The sequence below is a fragment of the Saccostrea echinata genome, unplaced genomic scaffold (genome assembly GCF_033153115.1).
Source record: "Saccostrea echinata isolate AGI-Se365-2 ecotype Australia unplaced genomic scaffold, CSIRO_AGI_Sech_v1 ptg000032l, whole genome shotgun sequence".
Lineage (NCBI taxonomy): Eukaryota > Metazoa > Mollusca > Bivalvia > Ostreida > Ostreidae > Saccostrea > Saccostrea echinata.
In genome coordinates, this window is record NW_026889781.1 from 279,097 (window position 1) to 304,233 (window position 25,137).

General features: G+C 33.4%; 1 protein-coding gene across 1 annotated transcript; it reads left to right on the forward strand.

The window, feature by feature from the left end:
- The first annotated feature begins 216 nt into the window (after positions 1-216).
- LOC133197837 (chitin synthase-like) lies at positions 217-24,434 on the forward strand. Its single transcript, XM_061334026.1, is given in 18 exon segments — positions 217-468; positions 587-721; positions 910-1,874; positions 1,983-2,107; positions 3,397-3,475; positions 3,937-3,995; positions 4,376-4,463; positions 11,186-11,339; positions 11,552-11,650; positions 11,872-12,007; positions 12,316-12,516; positions 12,997-13,224; positions 13,438-14,126; positions 14,294-14,430; positions 14,682-14,853; positions 21,365-21,465; positions 23,482-23,633; positions 24,243-24,434. Coding segments are annotated over 18 exon segments (3,885 nt in total). The 3' UTR covers positions 24,356-24,434.
- The last annotated feature ends 703 nt before the right edge of the window (positions 24,435-25,137 follow it).

Consider the following 25,137-nt stretch of genomic DNA (forward strand, 5'->3'; position numbering starts at 1 on the left):
GCCATGACATTTTTACCAAACTTTCGAAATTCTTTGGCAACATAGGTTCATCTCTCAGCAAATTTTGTCATACTTCTTTGGATCCTTTACAGTGTTGTAATATACTCAGGTGACCTTAAACCCCTGGTCCTCTTCTTTTTCATAGGAGCTCTCTCTCTCTCTCTCTATATATATATATGCTCAAACATTTAAGAAAGATAGCAAATAAGTCACATAATGAAAATAATTACATTGAAACTCTTATCTTACAGGTCTTGGGATAGATTTAAAGTACTGGACAGGGAACAAAAACAGAATGATGTCCATTCCCATACGAGTTTTCGAATTATCAAAGTTCTTGTGTATTTTTGTTTGTTCATAATTTTACTGTCTTCCATGGTAATTCAAAAAATCAGTCTTGTAATTGCTACTTCAAAACTGAGAAATTACACAGAAATTACCAACAATTCTACTGGAACTGTGGATGAAGTGGTACTTCTAGCTTTAATACAGCATATCCTATTTTGAAAGTTAATTTAACTTATGACATGTACACCAATGTATAGTTTCTTACAACATATATATATATATATTATTTTTGTTGCAGATTTCAGATTACGGTGTACACAGTCTTCTTTTAGTGTTTGCTATATGCACTCCATATATTCTCAACTTCTTTGCAAGTTGTTGGAAAGTCTTTTTTGGAAATATGAATCGACCAAGTTTTGCAAGTGTTCTAATGGTAAACTGATTTAAACAATTGTAATATATTGTAATTCTTTTTAGTAGTCATTATATACATTTATATATATTTGCTGGGAAAGTCGTATTGTAGTATTTTGCCTTCCTTAAAAAACACAACTATGTATCTGTAAGAAGATATCCATTTTCAAGAATTTTAAACAGAACCTCGTAATTGTATCATTGCAGTGTATCATAATTGAAGCCTTTCATTCCATTGGACTATGCATACTGGTATTTCAACTTATGCCTGATCTTGGAGCTGTTCAAAGAATATGCGTACTAAGTGCTATTGCTATTATTCCCAGTGTCTTGAAACCATTTACATTTACAGAACAGAGACTGGTGGGAAAACAAATGCAAATATGTAGAAAAGTAACAATTATTATTTTTGATGTGCTTTCAGTCATCATTCAGGCTTCTGTAATTCCAATTCTGGTGCTTCCAGAAACAAACTTTTTGCCTGAAATAGCTGAAATTAACATAACTGAGAACAAGAGGGATATGCCGGGAATATTGAAAGGAATTTCCTACAATACTTTTATGTATATCAAAGTTTTTGCAGTTTTCATATTCACTTCATTATCTTGGTGGGAAAATTTTGCTCCCGACAAAGGATACTTTTGTAAGATTTTTCAGCCAGGCATAAAAAAAGTAAAATACGAGTTGCAAGAAAGCAGACCGTATTTTGGTATTATTGTTTCAATAACAAAGATAGGAATGACGGTTTTATCCGCACGCCTTCTGGTTGGAGAGGGCTTGGGACTCCTCAGTTCTGAGTTTTGGTCAGCAGTTGCCAAATATAACAACATAAACCTTTTTTCGGACATAATTGCTCTAACCATATCCAGTTTCGTCGGTTATTACGTCGCATATACCGCCTGTAAACTACAAATGCAAATATTTTCGTTTTCCATTCCTTGTCTGATTTCTACTCCGATTTTCATCACAAGTATGCTTTATTACTGTGATGACAGTGACAGCTTTCTTTCTGTGATATCCTCGAGTAACTTAGATATTGCATGTGACCATAATCATGGGTTTGCGAAGAATTGGTTTCAAATTTCAGTTTTTGCTATCTGACTTATATCTCTGTACTGGGTCGGACAGCACATTTGGTTTCCCTCGCAAGAGCGACTTGCTAAGATGAAACGGTAAGAGATTGACAGTAAATAGGTTATAGATTTTATTGAAACTTAATAGCAAATAAACCATTATTATTGATAGAATTTTGTTATGAATATGAATTTGTGTTTTGTCAGCCTGTTTGTCAATCCCCTATATTGTGGAATTCTAATGGAGCAACATTTGGTAATGAATAGAAGGCGAATATTAAAAGACATATCAAATACGGAAAAGACAAAACCAAAGAAGGAGAAAGACAATAATAGCAAAAGCAGGTTAAGCAATGGTCAAGAAGAGAATAATTTAAAGGAAGATGGGTATGGTTATCATTTAATAATCTTAAGTTTATCACAGCTATTTGACTAGTACGCTTTTCTATCAATCTATTGTTCGGCATACCCTCGTCTGTAATATTCAACTTATATAATTAAACCTGCCACATAGCACTCCCGTATTTTAGAATTTACATTTGATGAACCGAAAGACAATGCACCCTTCCAAGGAAAGATATTCAAGAAAGGGCAAAATACTTTCTGTTCACGTAGAAATCTTTGATCAGGACAATCTTTTCAAATACAAAAGTAAATGAATCAAAATGAAATCTTTATTTGATAGACATGTACGTACATTACGTTTCGTGTGTATATGAAAAGAATGAAATAGAATCCTATTTAATTATGTATAAGAAGGTATAATTATTGTATTCAAGGGGTGGTTCTAAGAAATTATTTTTTATAAATAAAAAGACCTAATTGTATTAGAAATGATGTAAATTTCGTGAACGACTCTAAGATACTGTGAAATCTGCTTTTTTTTCAAAATACATGTATGATCCCTAGGGATAGAGCAGGGAAAGATCACAATAAGGGTTAAAAGACTTACATGGAATTGAGAAGGAATACCCTTTATTACTACCCAAAAAAGGTCCATGGTATTCATATTTAAGCATCGCCAGATTGTATAGATTCAACTGTTCTCAAATCAAAGTCTTACGGGAGATGAGGGTAATGAGATCATCGTTACATAGAGGAATGTATCGGGATTCATAAAAAAGATATATTCTCAAGATCAGCAAGACACTCATTAGAAGCATGTGTTTATTAATATACAGACATCTTCAGGTTGTGAAAATCCCAGATAATATGAATAATCCCTCCGTGATGGAAGGATGGGGCCACCAAAACGGTTTCAAAAGTTACATAAAATGATATGGATTAAAAAAAAAAATAATAATTTCCCCCTAAAGAATAATAAATCATCAAGTAGTGTTGGTTGAAGTGCATTTCAATGTGTGTAAAGAGGCTCAAAAGAGGGGATGGGGTGGATTGAGCCAAAACAGGAAATCAAATTTTGAATTGAAATAAAAAAAAATATCAAGCACTCTGCTTTTTGAGTGCTAGAGCTCAAATAGTGGTTAATCAAAGGTATGTTACAGTGCTTTCCTATGCTAGAACATCTTTAAGCTAGTTTTTTTTCAATAAAAACATCCAGAAGATCATTATATTTTCTTCTAATTTTTCTCGAATTTTAGTGGACGGAAAGAAAATATACATCCTCGTGTCTTTGCATGTGCAACTTTATGGCACGAAACTGTACACGAAATGAAGCAGTTACTAAAATCTTTGTATAGGTAAGTAACAAAGGTAACCAAATGTTATTGTTTTGGGAAAAAATACATCAAAGAAGTATCCCATATTTAGTATTGCGTCTTTGACATTTTTTTCCCTAAAATTTATTATGAAAGCAACTTTCTACACAATGTCATATAACGTTAGAGACTTAACAAATCGGATGGAATAATGTTTAAGTACCTTGCCTCGTGCCTTCTTATAGAAAGAAACTTAGATTCATTCATCTGATAAACAAGAGTCCTCAAAAAATATAAAGGAAAAAACTCGACAGTAGTTACTATAATTGTATAGAGATGTATGTACTGTGGCGAGTGGGGAGCTACTAAAAACATCCCCCCAAAATAGGAATTTAGATTTAAGACTACAGTCATTGTGTTATACATTTAAACCTTTATAAAGATATCATCACTTTAAACTCTGAAATCTGGTAACGCTCATGTATTTTTTTTATTATTTGCAGAGTCGACAAGGATCAGTCTGAGAGAAATGATAGAGACCAAGATTTTTACGAATTTGAAGGTTTTCTGTTAAAACAGGAATATATTTATAGTGATTTATTCAAGAAACAATTATTTTAGATATTAATTAAGTATGTATCATTGTCTTTTGCACATTTTTATATTCTTAAAATCATATCAATGAGCACACGGCGGGTGTGACCGATCGGTAGGAGATGATCAGTCCCCCATAACACCTGATCCCACCTCTGATGTTTTTGGAGGTCCATGTTTTTTCTTCTCCCGATTTGTATTCTTTTAATGAACTTTGAGCTTGAATACTGTTCGTTATCCCCAATATTTCATCAGAGTAAAAAGGGAATAGTTTGCCTTTACCAAATTTTACACCTTTTCAATATTTGTTATTCAGATATGTTTTAATTTTTTTTAATCTTTATATAGCACATATTCTTTTTGACGACGCCTTCCAGAAAAATAATCTTAACGATTTTGTACGAAATTTTGCGTCTGTAATGAATGAAACTGCAAGGTATGTATCAAGTTTTGCCATAACAAAGTCAAAAAGAAAAAAAAAAGAGGATTAATTCAGAATCTCCAATGGTTCAAGAGTTAATATGACTTTGATTTAATCGATCTTTTCTGAACATATATATCTTTAGAACATCTGTCGGGAGGGGACTTCATATTGCTTAAAAAGAACTAAGAATCCTTTTATTTCACCTCTTAATTTTTTATACCAAGTCTTCGATTTTATAAAGATTCTTCTACATTTAGAGAGCCATTCTCTGTAATGATTTGCTGCTGCAATCACAATGCTACAATTTTTCTAAAGTTTCATTCACAAAGGTTTTGAAACCCTAAACTTAAATAAAGCATAACTTGGCTGATATGTGTCATGGTTTCCATGGTAATATGCTCTACATGTGAAAAATGGTATTTTTTGAACATGTTAAGTGTCCCATGGTTAGCAGGGAAGTTACAATAACTGTTTCCAAATGTTGATGGCGTGAAGTCATAAATGCTTGATAAAAATATCTCGGATCACAACCATTACAAACGTTACTATAAAAACAAACTATACAAAAGTCATAATTTTACTCATTTTTTCATAACCGTACACTACAATATCAAAGCAATTATAAATTAAGACCTATTCTCTGAAATAACGATTTTAATATAGGAGCTGTGGCACGCAAAGTCTCAGAATTTCTCCAAACTCTCTATGATGAAAGCCTTCCATACGGTAAACTCAAATCCTGCAAAATTGGTTGCTATGCGTCATGGGTACCATAGCAACATGCCCTAAAGTTTGAAAAATAACATTTTTCAACCTGTTCAGAGTCCCAAAGTTAACAGTTCAGAAATGAAAACAAGTGACAATGGCTGTTTTCAAAGTTTGAAAGCCTGATATCTTGAAATCATGATACATGTAAACATATCTGGGAAATCAACTATTGCATATGTTACATTTGTACAATGGAAAGAAAGTTTTCAAAAGTAATAATTTTATTCTTTCATTTGTAATGAAATTATAAACTAAAATATAAAAGCAATTATAGGATGAAATACAACCAAATTACAAAGATCCTTATAATATATAACAAAACGAAATATGGTATTTTTTATTGATTGGCCATAACTTTAATACCGAAAAGGAATTTCAGTTTTACTCTGTGTATCATTTAATCTGATCCTATCCTTTTGATACAAAAAAAGTTGCAAAATATTCGTTTCCGTGGATACCCACCTTGTAAATAGATTCCCAAGACGTTTTGATTGATATTGATAAACAACTAACCTGACTTTCAATTTTGACTGCCACACAATCTTTTACTGGATACAAAAAGCTATTCCATAGGCTATCATATTGCTATAAAGTTAACAAAATCTAATATTTTTTCCCTTCTTGGTAACCATAGCAAGAGTGTTATTTTCTTCAACAAACTTTATCAATATGAGATATTCAACTTTAGTTTTATCAGATAGGTACTATTCAAAATAAGTCATTCAATATATTTCTTGATTGAAATGTTATTAAATATTTAGAGGAAGAAAAAAATGTCACTTTCAACCACTGGAACGTGCACAAGATGAAACACTTCCTTTAAACTTGGCTTAGGATGGCTTAATGGTTGTCTTTAAGTCACCATTAAGCACCATTAAGCTATCTTTAAGTAATAAATACACCACCATTAAGTTACCATTAAGTCATTTCAAAGTCCTTAATGGGTGCTTAAAGGTAGCTTAAAGGTAGCTTAATGGTGACTTATAGGTGCTTAATGGTAGCTTCTAGACAATCTTTAAGTCACCATTAAGCCACCATTAAGCCAAACTTATAGGTGCTTAATGTCCAAACTCCATTAAGCTACCATTAAGCCACCATTAAGTCACCATTACGCAGTCGATAAAACTGCTTTTATAGGTAAAATATTATGTTTATAATGATTTACTCTCACAAAATATAAATGTGGAGTTTACACATTTATTAATTTGGCAAAAATAATGTAAAAGAGAGAAAAGTAAAAAAATAAATAAATAAATAAAATAAAAAAAAGCGGTCCAGCAAGGATTCGATCTCGCGACCTTTGGTTTATGGGGCGAACGCATTAACCACTAGACTATCTGGGCTGTTGAAATTCATTGGAAATATAACACCTTTATTGTTAACAAAATTTATATGGAGTGAAGTTGTATATTTTAATGTTTTTAATTTTATTTTTATAATCAATAATATAAATAAATATATTTATATATGTTAAAGTTAATTTTTATATTACGTTCATATGTCCTACCGTGGAGTTCGGTGTAAAACAACTTTTTGATTTATGTTATGATTTCTTCGCTCTGTTATTCGCAGTTTTATTAGCATGATTAAAAGATTGAAATTCAACAGATATAACACAATTTTGTTATAAAAAAGGAATATATTCTCGAAAGAGAACGAAGGAAAAACAGATTATAGTTCTTTTGAATACATGTATGCTGTGGATAATTACGGTTTTTTGTATCTAAATAATTGACAATCTTTGCGTAACACTTAGGCTTATAAAATATTTTTTTAACATATCAACTTCAGTTTGAACTCTTTTTATATCACAATGGGTATCAAAATAATTGTCTTTTTGCCTAGAATCATAATGTTTAATTTGTTATATGCTTGCGTTTAATTTCAAGCTTTGTAAAAATAATTCATCATCAAAATCTATCACTGTACGTCGTGTATAGTTTCCTGTTAGCTGACCGGGGACTGATAGGGAAACCTAACTAAGGTCTATTGTCTAACCAGTCGATATACTGTACACTGTTTATATTTTACCCCGCTTCCATATGTGTATAAATCTGGTCGGATGTCATGTTTAATCTGATCGACTGTTCTGAAAATCGATTTTGAAATAACAATCATTGAAGATCGACTATATTTTGATAAATTCTTACTTCTGCATCATTTTAAAAGGGGGAAAATAATGGCATTTAACCACGGATTAATTCAAATTATTCATAATAGAATTCAATGATTGGCAATGTAAACTATACCTTTATTTATATATTTATATCTTAAATATTTCTCTACTCAAAGAAAAATTAAGAGACTTAGAGATAATTTTTTTTTCAGAAGAAAATGACTGTATATTACAATAGTTCCTATGAATTCGGCAGCGGAACGTGGCTCTCCAGACACGAAAGAAAAATACAGCTTGATTGTTTTAAAAACTAATATTTATTGTGTGTTTATGGATAAAAATAATTTTAAAACAAGATTTAAACAAACGTATTCTTGATAGCGAAAATTTTAAGGCCGCGGCACTTACTGAAGCTGTTTTCAGTGCCGAATTTATACGCATTGACAAAGATGTTAGAAATAGCGAGACAAAATTATGAATAGAATAAGATTTTGCGTAAATAATTTATTGAAACAGCTTTAAACTTAGCAAGTTAGTTTAAAGACTTGATAAAGGATGTGTTAACATGGTTTAATTAAGTTTGGACATTAAGCCACCATTAAGCTGCAGCTTAAAGGTGGCTTAATGGTAGCTTAATGAAGTTTGGACATTAAGCACCTAGAAGCTGCAGCTTAATGGTGGCGTAATGGTAGCTTAAAGTAATTAACTTCTATAAGCCACCATTAAGCTACCATTAAGCCACCATTAAGCGATTGCTTAAAGATGGTCTTTCGTCCTGTGGTGGTTTTCATTTTTACTCTGCAAATTAGTAATTAATCTAAATTTTCATTGGTAACCTAGGATACAGTGCTATCTTCTTCATCAAATTTACAGTTAATGATATTCAATTATGTAAAAGTAACTAAAATTCTTAAGGAGAATAATTATCACTTTAAACCTCTCTAACATGTTTCCATGATTTATATACAATGTTGAAATATACCAGTTTCTCTTGTGCCATCTGCAAGTCAATGTCCTATCTATGTAAATTTGCCAATCTTGATTTTCTATGTTTTCCTTAAGTAGTATCAGTCAAACATAGTTTCAATGAAAATTTCGTTTTGCTAAACTGTGTTACCATGGAAGCCGTGAAGCTTATTATTAGAATAACATTTCCAATACCTTATTACGTAAGTTCAAATATTTTTATAGTTTTTCATTAGTAAAATTAAGCAGTTTTCGGTTCAACTGTACTCATGCTTACCTTTTTCTTCATCTAAATACTTTCTCGATAGCATAAGTAGCAACAAGGTGTAATGTTTTAGTACTCTTCATTACTCTTTCTTAAGGATCAATAAAGATTAAAAGTAGCTGAAAACTTCAAAGACATATAGTAACCAAGTTTTATTTGATATGTCTTTGTAATAATAGGCAAAATCTGATTAAAATATGTGACTATGTGCCAAAGGTTATGTGGTTACACCGAAAAGCTCTTAATTGTTTTCAAGATTTAACCAGGATTGCAGCACTTTTCAAACAGCTAAATACTTAAACATGTAAATTCTGTGTGTGTATGCCTATGCACTAGAATTAGCATTACTTGTGATTATTAGAATCCTTATGTTATCATATGTATATATAAATGTATACAGCAATACCAGATTGTTAGGGAATTTACGGAAATAAATATTAATATATTAATAAATTCATAAAAAGACATTGCGTCTTAGTTAATGGCCTTTTGAATATGATCAAAAACATTTTTGTACATAATAAAATACAGTTTTCTTTTTGGAAATATTACTTGATCCGCCACCCATAACAACTGCGTCATATTTTACTGAATAATGTCACATCGACAAGTGCCTCGCTATCAGTGACATGCCTTTACCATGTAATGTTTGAGTTAATTAACGACAAAATAGCATGAAAATGTAAGTTTCGATGTAGTTCGATGGTCACCTACAGATTAAAATTGCACGTCATATTATTTTGTGGTATTCTTAAGAAGTGTTAGTGTTGTATGATACCATTGTTAATATTTATTGTCATTTTATTTTGTGGTATTCCTATAAGAATTGTAAGTGCTTTGTGATATCATTGTTGATATTTTTCGTATAAATTAGACTACGCCCCTTTTTGATGGCTGTGACTGTACATATTGTCGTTTTGTACATATTGTCGCCGGCTACAATATGTTTCTAACATCACTGCACATATTGTGTTCCATCGGTTCATATTGTCACTGGCTGAAAAGTTGCACATGTACACATTGTCGCAGGCGACATTATGTACCTTACCCTCACTGTACATATTGTACATGTAGAAGTGTAGATATTTTTGCTTAAAGATTTATTTTTTGTTGTTTTTTGGTTGTTTTGTGCATGCAATTGTGTGTAAATCACATTGAAGTGTCTCGAATGCTATTTCATGCAATGTAATTGTGATGGTACATTTTGTCGCCTTCTTCATATTGTCTTCGGAAACAATGTGTACCTACCCTCATTTCGCATAGTGTCGTCCATTAGTATATGTCACATAACTATGTAAGGCAATCGTACAATTTAAGAAACATTTATGACATGAAAACCTATGTTTACACAGATATAGATATACTTTGCCTAAATAGTGTAACATAAAAGAAAAAAATGCATATGTAAATATATAAAAATGACTAATCATCGCTTTGCTGTTTTGAGAAGAAGAAAAATTTTAAAGAATTGTCCTATATATTTCTATATTGTGGCCGCACAAGATTTGAAGATTCCATATAAGCATCACTAATCACGGGGTACTGCTGTTCTCAGTGGTGGATCCAGAAATTTCAGAAATGGGAGGGGTAATGCGCCGGTTCAAAATATTCAAAATATTTTTGACAAGCAAAAAATTTAAGAAGAATTGAAAATATATACAAGTAAAACAAACAGAAATTACAAAAACAAAAAAAAAAAAAAAAAAAAAAGGAAGAAAAAAAAATGGGGAGTGGGGCGTGTTTGGGGTGGAGGGGTGCGCCGGTGCAAGATCCGCCTTTGGTTCGGGAGAAAATTTTTAAAGATTTTTTATGTATATATTCCTATGTAAAACTTTGATTATCCATTGTGGCCGAATCCTTCCCCTTGGGGTCCTGATTGGAGCAAAATTGATATTCTTTTTGTTTTGTGTTACTTTAGCGTCCCTCTCAAGATTTTTCACTCATACACGTATGGAGACACCACCACTTGCCGGTGGAGAGCTGCAAATTTAGACCTTTATGCGGTGGGACTCAGGGCCTTGAGCAGTGAGGGATTTTTTTTCGTGACATTACCTACAGAACTGAACTTACACTATATGTAATGAAGCTTTCACATAAGTATCATCTCTTACCCAGTAGCTCTTGAGACGAATATATTGTTAGAAATTAGCTATATATTCTATGAAAAACTTCGAACACCTGTTGTAGCCCCATCCTTCCCCCGAGGGACATAATCTGAATAAAACTAAATCTACATCTTAAAATGAAGCTTTCACATAAGTTACAACTTTTCTCACAAAAAAAGTTTTTTGAGAAGATTTTTTAAAAGAACTAAATCTTTAATAATTCTTAACTACTTTTTTTAAAAGAAGACATGGCCCTTCATTTGAACAAACTTGAATGTCCTTTATCCACGGATGCATACAAACGACAAACAGAATGTGATCAGAAAGGATCCGGTGAGGTGAAAAAGAGAATATGTACAGATGAGCGACAATGTGTGCAGTGAGGGAAGGTACATATTGTTGCCGACGACAGTATGTACAGAACAATATGTACCATCACATTGGCATTAACTGTGCCTTTCTTCTTTTTATTTCTTTTTACAATTCACTTACATGTATGAGTTTTCTTATACAGTGCAGTCCACGCAAAGGCGACTAAACTGGAAAAGCCATTGATTATTTGTACAGTTTATGGAGCGCAAATCGTTTATAGAATGCCTGGGAAAAACCTTATGTTTATTCATCTGAAAGATAAAACTAAGATACGAAACAAGAAGAGATGGTCACAGGTAAAGTTGATACAATGTGCTACCAAATTACACGTTCAGATTGTATGGATAAAATATTGCAATAAATAAATATATTCAAGCACATACGTATGATACATAAAAAGATATAGAGTAAATAGCCTTTTTATATTCATGTATCATATTTTTTTTCCTTAAGCGAGATTATTTACAATGATTTAATATATCAAGTAAACAAATATTCAAACTTCCAGGTAATGTACATGTATTATTTGCTCGGTTATCGCTTAACTATCGAAGTGCAATCCCTGAAAAGAAGAACAGAAACATTTGACGAACTTCTAAAACCGAGGGTAGATTTTTTTTCTTTATCTAATCTATAACGTATCTAAAATATGCTGCAAGATCTTATTTTATACTCATTTATAGTAGAATATTTTCATATGAATTTATTTGTCTAGGTTAATCTTTAATGGCTTGACATTAAAGTTTTGAATTACGTGGATCTATAAAAGCAGGCAAATTTAAATAAAAGTACAATAACATTATCAAACAACTGACTACCTTAACGTAGGCAAACAACACATTTCTCCTTGCTTTGGATGGAGATGTAGATTTTTCACCAGGGTCGCTGAGGATTCTTGTTGACAGAATGAGAAAGGACGAAAGAGTTGGAGCTACATGTGGCCGTATTCACCCAATCGGAAGTGGTATTCATCATTAATATTCTAATTCATTATGAAAATTTATACGTTGAGTAGAAAATGCAATCTAACTATATTTATTTATTTTTTGTTGCATCAGATTAGGACTCTCTACATCATTTCAAATAAAAAAAATCTTTTTTTTAATGCGACTAGTCAGAATTGTCATTTTCTATTTTGAATGGCTTCTGTTAATCTTTTACTTCCATTTCCATTTTCTAAATTACCAGTGACAATTTCACCAACACAGTTTCACCTTTGTTGAGTGAAATGCCCTTCAGTAGCAAGTAAATCACAATTGGTATCAATTTCAGGTCCGATTGTTTGGTATCAAAAATTCGAGTATGCAGTTGCTCATTGGCTTCAAAAGGCGACGGAACACGTATTAGGATGTGTACTGTGTTCTCCTGGATGTTTCAGCCTGTTCAGAGGTTTCGCCTTAATGGATGATAATGTGATGAAAAAATATACACAACTACCAACAGAAGCATCACATCATCTCATGTATGATCAGGGTAGGACTTATATTTGCAGTTGTAGTTGTACTGTTCTTAACAAATATATCACCCAGAAACTGATTTCTCATTTCATTCGTTTGTCTTCTGAATAAAAGTACTGAAAATATACCTTTGGTTTTTCTAGTGAAGAACATTTAGTATTAAAATAACATTATCTGGAAGAAATTATTTTTAAACTAAGCACTAAAGTATTATTCGAAATATATTGCTTGTTATTTGACATGAATGTAAAACAAAAAGAAAGTACTTGTTAATAAAAGACAAGAGCGAGTAGACTTGCAGTTTTTCTTCAATTTGTGTGCCATTTAGTTTTTTTTGATCAAGAACAAAAACAAGATGGGTCTAAAGCAATCCCATGTAATTTGGATAAGATAAGGTTTGTTGCTCCTATCTAAAAATATTTTCTGTTCCTTTTCTTGAACTTGGTGAAAAAAAGATATTGCTTACAATAAACGACAAGATTTTTTTTAAAACCAGGAGAGGACAGATGGCTGTGTACTTTACTTTTACAACAAGGCTACAGAGTTGATTATGCAGCGGGAGCAGATGCTTTTACATACGCACCAGAGGGATTTAATGAATATTTCAAGCAAAGAAAAAGATGGGGTCCTTCAACTCTTGCAAACATTATGTCTCTTCTGCAAGATTGTAGAAATACAGTTCAGGCTAATGCAAATATAAGCTGGCTGTACATTTTGTATCAAGGTTTGTTTACCTAATTTGATTGGAACTCAAAGGATGAGAGAGAGAGAGAGAGAGAGAGAGAGAGAGAGAGAGAGAGAGAGAGAGAGAGTATGTATATGTTAACCTCTGGAAGCATTTTTAATATGAAACGTACATAAATCTTATAGTCTTTAATCTTTTTCATGAAGAAGTGATATTTGTAATTTGTATTCACAACATTTTCCCCAACCGCAGGGTCACTGATGGTTGCAACTATAATAGGACCAGCCACAATTTTGATGATGATTGCTGGAGCTTTTGTAGCAGTATTCAACGTTGATCTGCTTACATCATACCTTGCATCTCTTGCTCCTGTGATCCTGTATTTCATAATTTGCGTGACTTGTAACTCAAACATCCAGCTTCTGGTAGCACAGATTCTGAGTGGAATATACGTTATAATCATGATCGTTGTCCTTGTTGGTGTTATCATTACCGCTGTCACCGAATCGCCATTTCATCCTAGTGTGGTATTTCTTTGTGGAATCATAGCTATTTTTGTGATAGCTGCTTTATTTCATCCTAGAGAGTGGGACAATCTTCTGTTTGGGTTACTATATTTCGTTTTGGTACCATGCGGCTTTCTTGTTTTGATAATTTATTCATTATGCAATTTAAATGATGTTTCTTGGGGAACAAGAGAAAGTGGGAAAGCAAATACCAAAGCAAAAGAAAAGAAAAATATATTTTCTATGATACTCTCACCGTTTCGGAAGATTACAGATACTCCTTCAAAGCAAATTATGTCTGAGGATGATGTTAAATTACTGGTTAGAGAAATAATGAAAGAAAAGAATGATACCTTAGACAAAGCATCCGGAGGTGAGCTAAAAGAAGTTATTGTTTGCACAGAAACAAAAAGGAATACCCAAGAAACAAAACAAGTACGTGATTCTTTTCTTTCAGATACAAAAAAAATATTTCAAATAAGAAATTGGTCCTGTTATTCACCATTTTGAAGGATCACAGATTTTTTGACGAGTTCTTTTTTTCAATTGATGACGTAAAAAAAACTCTGATAGATGCTGATAATTATCATTATTAAATTTAGAATAGTATTGAACTAAAAAGAACTCCACAGAGTGATATTGTATCAGAACCAGAATGGATTAGCACAGGTACATTTAAAGGGAAACGTGTAGAGATGACTGGAAAAGAAGAGGAATTCTGGAAAAGATTCATTGACAAGTAAGTCAGTTAAATATTTGTGTAATTGCTAAAACCTCAGTGTTCCAAAGTCTTGTAGTGATAAAATGTGAAGATTAGTACAATATCCTAGAAACAAATGAAAAATATATAATTGTTATGTTAATCTTTGAAATCATGAATTATTCTCTCAGTATTTATTTGTGTGCATTACTGTTTATGAAGTATACGCCAACATCGCTGTTTTTGGAAGATATCTTAATGTATGCACTAGTACACTATCCTTTATAAAGGTATCTTAAACCCCCTCAAAGAGACGAAGCAAAAGAAAAAGAAGACAGAGAAAAGTTAAAGGAATTAAGAAACAATGTCTGCGCTGGGATGGCTGTTCTGAATTTAATCTGGGTTTCCATAAATTTTATGTTTCAATTGAGGAGACCAACAATTGTCACTTTAACAACGCTTGTGAGTACATTTTATGTTTGATTGAGCTGTTATCTTTCAAAATACAATAGAAACAGTAAGTTTCGTTCTGTACATTATCATTTATATTCTTGAAGTATAAAAGCAGACAGGCATCATAAAAACGAGCTACAAATTATGTCCAAACAGATTGCAAAATTATTGCAAATTACTTTTCAACTCTTTAATTATACTTTTTTTTCAAATCAAGGTTCTTTATAGTCCCTGAGCCAGGCCATGAATTTTTCGGTATAGGTACCATCTTTGGTGAATAATTTTCATAGTCATATTTTGAAGGACATGTATCTCTACCTTTAGAAAATGTATGATAGCATTCAATTGATTGTGGCTTTAATAGTGAATCAACCGTTTATATACACCCAATATGTTCGTTCTCTCAACTGTGTCTATGAAAGGAGAAGGTGGGTTTATTAAATGCGCAATTTCTATCTTATTTCGATTGATATTTTCTTGGAAATTCTTTCAGATGCAGACCATGCTATTAACCTTTTCAATAATTATTCAATATTGGCTCTGTAATGAGCCCTCATAAATATGTAGGTATATAGTCTTACCCATGATCATAAAGTGGAACATGCAGTTTTGGAATTATAATAAGCTGAAAAAAATTACTTCTGTGACAATTTTCACATCAAAACATATTGCACGGTCATTTTATTTAAGGAATTTTATTCACTAATTGGCAATTCAAAACATATTTTCAGTAACAAATATATATCACTTGATTTCATAGTAAATCTTTATCCCTACCCTAAAAATGAAAATTGACGAAAATTTCCCTTGATTTATTCTGTGCGCATATTCTTTACTTACATGTAACATAGATATATTATATTATTACAACATTTGAATAAAAAATATTTCTAGGGGTATTTATGAAAAGAATATGTGAAACAGACCCATCACGACAATATGTCATAAGGTCGAGGTCAAAAGGTAACAACGTTTTTCTAAAAGAGTATCCTGATAATCTCTGTATTTCATGTGTCACAAATCAAATATGCTTTTGTCACAGGTTTGATGGAAGAAACAACATGGCAGAGGACAAGCCCAAATGCATTATACACATGAACAAATCAATAGATGATGATGAACACTTAATAAGTCCTGTCAACTTTGAATCTTGGCTTACATTATTAGAAGCAGCTAAAATTAGAAATCATGAACCAGTTTAAAACTTTCAGAAAAACTCGAAGAAGACGAAATCCCTAAAATCTACTACCACCGGAAATGCCGAAGCATCTTCACTATGAAGAGAGATTTGGAAACTTTGAAAAGGAAAGCAGCAGAAAGCCCATCTGACGAGGCAGGCAGCAGCGGTAGAAAGGAGGAAAAAAGTTTATGAATGCATGCACTTAGTCGACATAACATATTGCATTGAATGCTTAATGGTCTAATTTATTCTCATTTTCCCTTTCAGAATTTCGCTTTGTAGATACATAGTAAATTTTATTTTCGGCAAGTTTTCTCATTACATTACAGGAAGAACATCAAAAAGACCAAGCAGAAAATCATCCATAGAGGCAAGGGTGTATGAACAGAAATGTATTTTTGTGGCCAAGAGAAAAGGGTAAAGAACACGCGATCACGAGAAAAACTTGTCCAAGCAGTACAGCTAAGAGCAGACAAAACATTAAGAGAATGTGCTATTCAGAGAGGTGATGACAAAATCCTTGCAGTTACAAGTAGGGATATCGTTGCTGCTGAAGCTCATTATCATATTTCTAGCTACAAGAAGTACACCAAGGTCAAGAAATTTGAACTAAAAGGTATAGATGGAACAAACACTGAATCTGATGGTGATGAACAATATCAAAAGATCTTAAGGGAGGCATATGAGGAACTTTCTGAATTTATCAGAAGTGATGTTCTTAATAGCAAAAATATTGTACCCGTAGCATTTTTGACACAAAAGCTAGAATCTATTATGCTGTCCCTAGGAGTTAAGCATATGCAAGACACAACAAGGAAACACATTCGAAGGAAACTGGAGACAGAGCTTGGCGAATCGGTTGATATCTTCCCAGACAACAAAGGAAAGCTTCTCATGGTTCCTGATAGTGTTTTATTGAGGGATGTTGTTGTAGAAAATCAAATTCTTCATCGAGAGCTGACGATTTGGAAAGCAAAATCTACTGACATCAATAGAACAATAGATAAGGAATCTTCCCATATCAGATCGATCATAAGGCAAGAAATGCAATCAACACCTTGGCAATTGCACCAAGCAGGTATGAAAAGTGCTCATGTTGCCATTCCGAATACACTGGAGAGATTTCTTTGTGGAGTTTTAGCTGGAGACCCTGACAGTAATCATCAAACAGAAAGAAGTAATACTCTTGTCCAGTCGTTCAGCCAAAATATCATTTATGCAGTATCATGTGGCCAATACAAGCCGCCAAAACACCTTCTCCTACCAAACGTAGTGAAAACACTCACAGGAAATGTTGAGCTCATTCGGATATTAAATAAACTTGGACACGGTATATCTTACTCACAGCTGGAAGAAAATGAGACAGCACTTTGTCTTCAGAAGTTGGCAGCTGGCTTGAACCGCAGGGTTGTCATACCAGCCTCCATAAAACTCTATGTATTCACAAATTTGGCATGGAACAACATAGATAGACTGGAAGAAACTCTAACTGGAAAGGGCACTTCTCATCGTGTCAGTGGAATAGCAATACAGCCTACTATTTATGGTCCACTTCCACAACCAGTTGAACTGCCGCATATTGAGAAGCAAAAACAGAGATCTGTGACTGTTGGAGATCAGGAACTGGAAGTCTAGGTAGCTGGTACACGACTGGGTCCACAACCACTTTCAACAGCAGAGGATAACCCAGAAACAAAGCAGGCTTGCCAAATAACCCGTAAGACAAACTTACTATGGATGCTTGCAAGACTCTCTGACTCAGACAATCAGTCAGTACCAAGTTGGACTGTGTTTCACATCTGCATAAGAGATCAAGAAGTCAACTCGGATGATATTGTTGGATACTTACCTACAATCAATGCCCCTGCAACTGATTTGTCTACAGTATTTGAGATTTTGAATCAGTCAGAACTGATTAGACTAGAACTACATCTGGAAACAATAATTGTGGTAATGGATCAAGCACTTTATGCCAAAACTTCCGAAATAGTTTGGAAACACAAAGAGCGCTTTTCACTCTTTTTGCTTAGGATGGGAACATTCCATTCTATTTGTAACGCGTTATCTATTCTTGGAAAGCGATTTAGAGATGCCGGTTTAAAGGATATATGCATAGAGTACGGGGTAGTTGCTGAGGGGTTCATAAATGGTGTTCTTGATGGTAAACATTACAACCGTGCTGTTAGGGTACACAAGTGTATCTATGAGGCGCTCCTGAGATTGGCTTGGTCCGAGTCCATACCTTGGGTGGAGGAAAATTATCCAGACAAGACTGCTGACAGAAGAACATTCCTGGATCAAGTGAATGACATGGCCAGTGACATCAACCAACAAAATTACAATGTTTTGCTGCAAAGTCAATTCTTCCAGGGCCTTGTACTTTTGTGGCAAGAATTTCTCGAACATCTTATGCATCTGTATGCAAACTTATCCCACGGTGTTTTGCATACGATAAACTGAGTTATATCTTTCCCCATATTTTTCTCAGATGACAAATCTAAAGGAATGTCATCACTGTGTGTATGAAGCCTTCCAAAGTAGACAATTTACAATGCAAATTTCTGGCAAAAACTCTTTTGGACGAATTCCTGTGGATCAAACCACTGAGATCACCGTAAATAAGGACACACAGACACCTGGTGGAACAGCTCGATTCAGTTTAAAAGCAGCAGCTATTAATCGCTACTATATAACTGCAGAGTATCGAAGTTCCTTTTTAGGACTTCTAAGGCACATGGTTGGAAAAAAAATCATCAGTAGTATCTCATACAGAATTACAACGTCCAAGATTTCAGAGGGACGAACAGACTGTGTCAGCAATTGTCGATTTGATAAAGGAATGGGTCAACCCTTTTGCAGAGAAGCAGGATCTTGTTAGCATATCAACTGCCAGGGTTGCACCAAGAGAAATAACAGCGGACTTGTTGAATGCATATCAGATTGGTGAAGAAGCTTACATAACCTTCAGAAATGAAAGACTGGAGGCAGATTCACCGGATATAAAGTTCCATGACCCGATTAAGGCTCAAAGACTTAAGACATTCAGCAATGTGAGCCAAAAGCGGGAAGTGAAATCAAGTGGACGCGTAGCAATTTTAAAAGCTGACAGAACCTTGTTTGGTCGCATAATAGTGATGGCACAAGGTCGTAATTTGCAGATGGAAAATATTCTTCCGTATCCACTAGGACCGTTACCGTGGGCTCTATCCACACCAGATGGGATGCTGCGAAAGACAAATAATAACAGCAGCGTTACAAAAAAATGTGTCAGTAGCTGAACTGCCAGAGAACTCTGCATCAGTGATTGACGGGATGAGTTTAGTTCAGAAGATGAAAGGTAATCAAATTACATTTGGAGATATTGCAAACACAGTGTTTTCAATGGTACTAAGGGCCGGGGTGAACAGTGATAGGATAGATGTATTATTAAACACTTATATAGAGAACTCAATCAAGAACAGCGAGAGATCACTTCGAGGAGGAGTAAATAGTCATCAACTTCAGAATATTACCAGCACTCAAATAGTCAGGCAGTGGAGGAGTTTCCTGAGCACGATTAACAACAAAAACAGCATCATTAAGATTTTGGTGAACGAATGGATGAAGCCAGAATTTACAGAAAGGCTGCATGGAAAGGTTCTCTATGCAGACGTGATAGAAAAATGTTACAGAATAACATCTCCAGCCCACGAGGAGATAGCAGATCTCCAGAGCCTGCAAGAAGAGGCAGATGGACGCCTACTTCTTCATGCAGCAAGACAGGGCTATAGTGCCATACAAATTTGCTCAGAGGACGCTGATGTTTTCATCATGGCATTGGCTTTCAGTGACAAGGTTGGAGTTCCGATGTTCTTGAAATGTGGGAGTAAAACTTGGACTAGACTAGTTGACATAAACAAAGTTGCCACCAGCATCGGAACTGAACTTGTTGGGTTGCACTCCTTCACTGGGTGCGATACTGTAAGTGCATTTGCTTGGAAAGGAAAAGCAAGTGCACTGAAACTTATGACCGGTAGCAAAGATATACAAGAAATGTTCCAAGAGCTAGGGAAGGAATGGGAACTCTCTGTGAAGATTTAATGACCAAGTTAGGAGCATTTACTTGCCGTCTTTATGCTCCAAAGGCATCATCCAGAAAAGTTAATGACCTAATTAAGATACAACCTATTCTGTGCTAAAAAGGGCGAGATAGAGAGCCACCAGCTTCCACCTTGCTTAGACTGTTTGAAGAAGCATTGCCTGAGAGCAAATTACCAGGCAGCAATATGGCAAAGGTGTCTTTGGCAGGATCCTGAGGTACCTGTTCCAGTTAGGAGAGGTTGGAAGATGGAAAAGGAAGAGGGTGTACAGCAATTAGTTATACACTGGATAGACCTTCAGCCAGCTCCTGAGACAGTGCTTGATTTGTTAGCCTGCAATTGTATAAGAAAGATGTACTTTGCCGAAATGTGTGTGTATGATAAATGGACTTAATTGCACTGATATATGTAAACTTGCTGAATGTGAAAATCGAAAATCACTTCACGAATCAGACAATGAACTAAATGAGGATGAAAACACAGAAGACAATGATAATGAAAATGATTGGTAATGATGATGATGATATTGTGAAAATGTCAATTCAGGTCTCCAGTAGAGCCTTCATCCAAAATGCTTTATTTATATAATTTCAAAGTAAACCATGATGCTAATGGCCACTTTTATGTTTTTCTAAGTAAGGACGATAATTTATTTTACATTTTGGACATCAAAAATTGAGCAACACATGTGCATAAACATTTGCCTCATTATATATATGAATACTGGTATTTAACTGGTTCTACTTTATGAAGATTTACGAGGTAATAGTTGAACAAAAGTGAAAAAAAAATGCAATTTTTGTTAGAATCAGGGCCTTTAAGTCAGTTTATGCTCTTTTAATATGGTCATTCTCATATCTATAACTAATTGCACATTCTAGTCAAACTTTCTATCACGGTTGGCAACTGTGTGACAAATACTTTCGAGGTAGCAAATGTATTCAGATCAAAATACCAAATTTGAACAAATCAAGGGCAATAACTCTGTCTCCAGCATGGAAACCACGACGGATTTGATGCTATCATACAGTTCCTAAATACTTAGGGGTATACCTTACCAAATATCACTATAAGGTTTATTCACTCAAAATGGTACCGACCACCCCCAGTGGCTCATGGACTATTAGGAAGAAATACAAAAAAATAGATTTTTATGCTTCTTCTGTGAGGGAGATAAGGGATTATGTTTCTGGTATAAATCTTTTAATGTAAATAAACAGATTTACAATGGATTTATTTTATTTCAACGCTGCAATTGCAGGAAAATGGAGACAAAATAGACATAGATGTCCTGGGATTGCTGTTTATCATTTTCTTTACTCTGATTCTCGTCCTCCAGTTTTGTGGTATGGTGATGCATAGGTTGGTACAATTGTGTGTGTGTGTGTGGTCATGCATATAAGCATAGTTGTATGGGTTTGAGAAGCGCAGTTGCATGTAGGTACAAGTTTGCGGTTTGTTGGTACTCTATTTAATGCACTGAATTATTTCTTGATATTATTTCTTTTACACAGCGATCATGCTTGAAATCTTTACGAAAACAAAGTTACATTGAAAATATTTATAATAAATGCAATTATTCTCAATCAATGTACATTCGCTTTAAAGGTTTTTTTTTCTTTTCATTCACCTGCCGAAAGTTCAAATGAGGCTTTCTGACTACATTTTTCTCGGCGTCCAACTGTATGTCTGTCTGTCTAGCTGTCCATTTTCACATTCTCACTTTCACGTTGTTGCCTTTTTTCTCAAGAGTCATTAGACCAATATCAACCAAACTTTGGATAAACGGAATTGAAGTTTCTTTTTGGTTTTGTTTTGTGTGTGTTTTTAAATGAAGGACCAAGCCTTCTTCAAAGGGGAGATAAATAATTACTAATAAGTGAAAAAGATAATGACATCTGTAATAAAATATTCTTCGCAAGAAGCACTAGGCCAGAAAAGAAGACACTAATGTGGAAACACCCATAGGTGGTATAGATTTCTGTACAAATTACAAATTATCACCGTCCCATCACACCCCACCAACCGGATGAGGATGGGGACAAATTGGAAGAGAGGAATACACACACACACACACAAATATATATATATATATATATATATATATATATATATATATATATATATATATATGTGTGTGTGTGTGTGTGTGTGTGTGTGTGTTTGTGTATGTATGTATGTATGTATGTATGGAAAATCTTTAGAAATCTTCCTTTAAGAATAGAAAAACCAAGCATGATTGGTCATAAACATCTGGAAGTATCCAAAGATAGTTTGAATTCATCTTTATTCAAATCATGACCCCGGGGGGGGGGGGGGGTAAAGTTGGGCCACAAAAGGTGATCAAGTTTTGCATAGGATTACATAGGAAAAATCTTCAGAATTTTTTTTTCTAAGGAACAGGATAGTCATGATTGGTCATAATTATACGGAAGCATCCTTAGGCAGTGGAAATTCAGGTCTGCTTAAATCATGGCCTCCGGATATGGGGTGGGGCCACAATGGGTGACAAAAATTTTACATAATACATAGGAACATTTGTAAAATTCTCTTTTTTCTTTTCAAGAACTGGAAAACCATGATTTGTCATATAAATACAGAAGCATCTCTTGGTAGTGTTGATTCAAGTATTTTTAAATCATTCTCCGGATAAGGTGTGGCCTCAATAGATGATAAAATATGTAGGCCAAAATCTTAAATTCAAAAGTCATGATAAGTCAAAGATATGGGAGCATCCAAAGTAATTGTAGATTAAAGGCTTTTTTTTTTCAAATCATGTGCCCCATCTCTCTGGCCGGAGGTCGATGGGGGAGGTACCTGTAGATTTAACCACTTATATATTTATATTTTTCTTTAAAATACCGAACTGATTTCTGCTTTCTCTTAGCCGAAGTTCTGAGGTGAGGGATGTGGCCCAAGGCCCTCCTGTTTTAAATTTGACAGAATAAAGTCTGGATATTAATTATAAAACGGACTAGATCTAGACAGCATTAAAAATATGAATTATTGTTTTTTAATTATTTGCTTTTTGTTTATTTTTGAAATATAAAAATAATTTACGTAGCCTTTCCCTGTTTGAAATGTGTACATTGTTTAAACACGTGTGACTAAAATAACGAAAAAAAGCATTCTTTGTTATTTACGTAATATGAGTCTCATTTTTGTATTTTTTTTTCTTGAAATTTGTTTGCAGTATTAAGGGCAAATTTCACTTTGTTTCAATCATATATAATATTTGTATTAAATTTATGAAATTGAGTAAGATAAATGTATATAGAAGTTTATTTCTTTGCTACAAAGATAAACGTGACGGATTTCATGAGTATATGTTTGAAACATTGCTAAATGGTTCATATTTTTTTTATTAAACAATTTTAGATGGGGAACATTTCTTCATTTAGTGGCAATAACAGAGATCCCTAACCCTTTTCTTAAAAAGGACGAGACTCCACTAAACAAAGATCAGTCAATTCCGGAAGAGGAAATTGAGGAAAATTTTGAGAAGCAAATCGAAAATCTATCTCTCATAGGTATGTATATTCTGATTATCATTTTTCTTTGGCAAACAGCAATAGAAAAAAAATAAGAATGCATTTGTGTCCTTTTTATCAGTTACTTGCAAGATTTGATTTACAGGCTCCATAAAAGTGCATGAAACAAGACGCAAATATTGAAATTAAACCATCTCTTAATTTCTGTTTTTACTGCTTTTTAGTTTTCATCAAATAAAGACATATCTCTATACAAGATGGATTCGTTAGTTTTCTCCATAGTATCTGAAAAAAAAACACAACTTTTAACCAATTTTTCAAAGAAAATATACTTATTTTTTACTTATCTTTTTTCCTACAATACATTTATTATGTAAAATTTAACAAGTCAGGAATTAAACGAAAAATGTTTTGGCAACATTGACTATCGCCAATTCTCAACACTTCTCGGACGTCAAAATAGTACATTTCAAGATATAACCACTCTTCTTAGATTAATGATTTAAAAAAAAAAGTTGGCAAATGATGAAATCATGCCGAGATTGTTACAGTTATGGTATACAAGTATTGATAATGCTTAAGGAAATAGATATGTTGAATATTTTCATTTACCATTAACATACAAAGTATGATTGACTTTATCAACAGGGAGACGTCAAAAAGGAACAGAGGAAGAATTTATGGATAGAATGAGAGGTCGCTTTGGAAAAATTAGACAAAGGAGGCTGACGCAACCCATGTTGTCTTCCAATTCAGACTGAGATACATAATAGAATGTATAGAATTATGTATAAAGCTAATTATATAGTTTAAAACTGTGATATTCAAACTGATTCATAAATGACGAATGATCATAATGATATTCTTTCCATTTATCAAGATTATATTATGATCATATATACATATATATTTGGAGGAAAACAAATACTACAATATAAAACATTAAATGTTATAACAGCTTTCAATGTTTTCCAAAAAGAAATGCAAATTTACAAAAAAAAAATATCTTGAAGTTTTTCGTATAATCAATTATTTTATTAGTATTGTGGGAAGAAGGATAGTATAATTACTCCACCGTCCACCCCCACAGCACTTTCTTGAAAGCGCTGGTACATTAAATCGTATGAAGGTCTGTCTTCCCGTCTGTCTGTTCGTCTGACCGTCACTGAAATTTGATCAGTTCTCATAACTTGTAAATGAGAAAAGGTAGTGCTTGTAATTTACTTGTGAAAAGAAATTTCAGAATGCAACTTTGCTTTCGCATATTGACCTTGAAATTGGAGTTTAAGCTACTTTTTAATAATTTACACCTTCGAAATAACTTTTGTTTGATTCATTACTTTTTTTTAAAGATGTTACCCAATTAGATTTTTTTTCTCTTTTGTGTAGAGACATCACCATATACCCGCGGAGGACATAGAACGTATATATATATATATATATATATATATATATATATATATATATATATATATATATATATATATATATATATATATATATACAGATGTACTAGGCACATAGTATCATTTGGCAGTGGTGG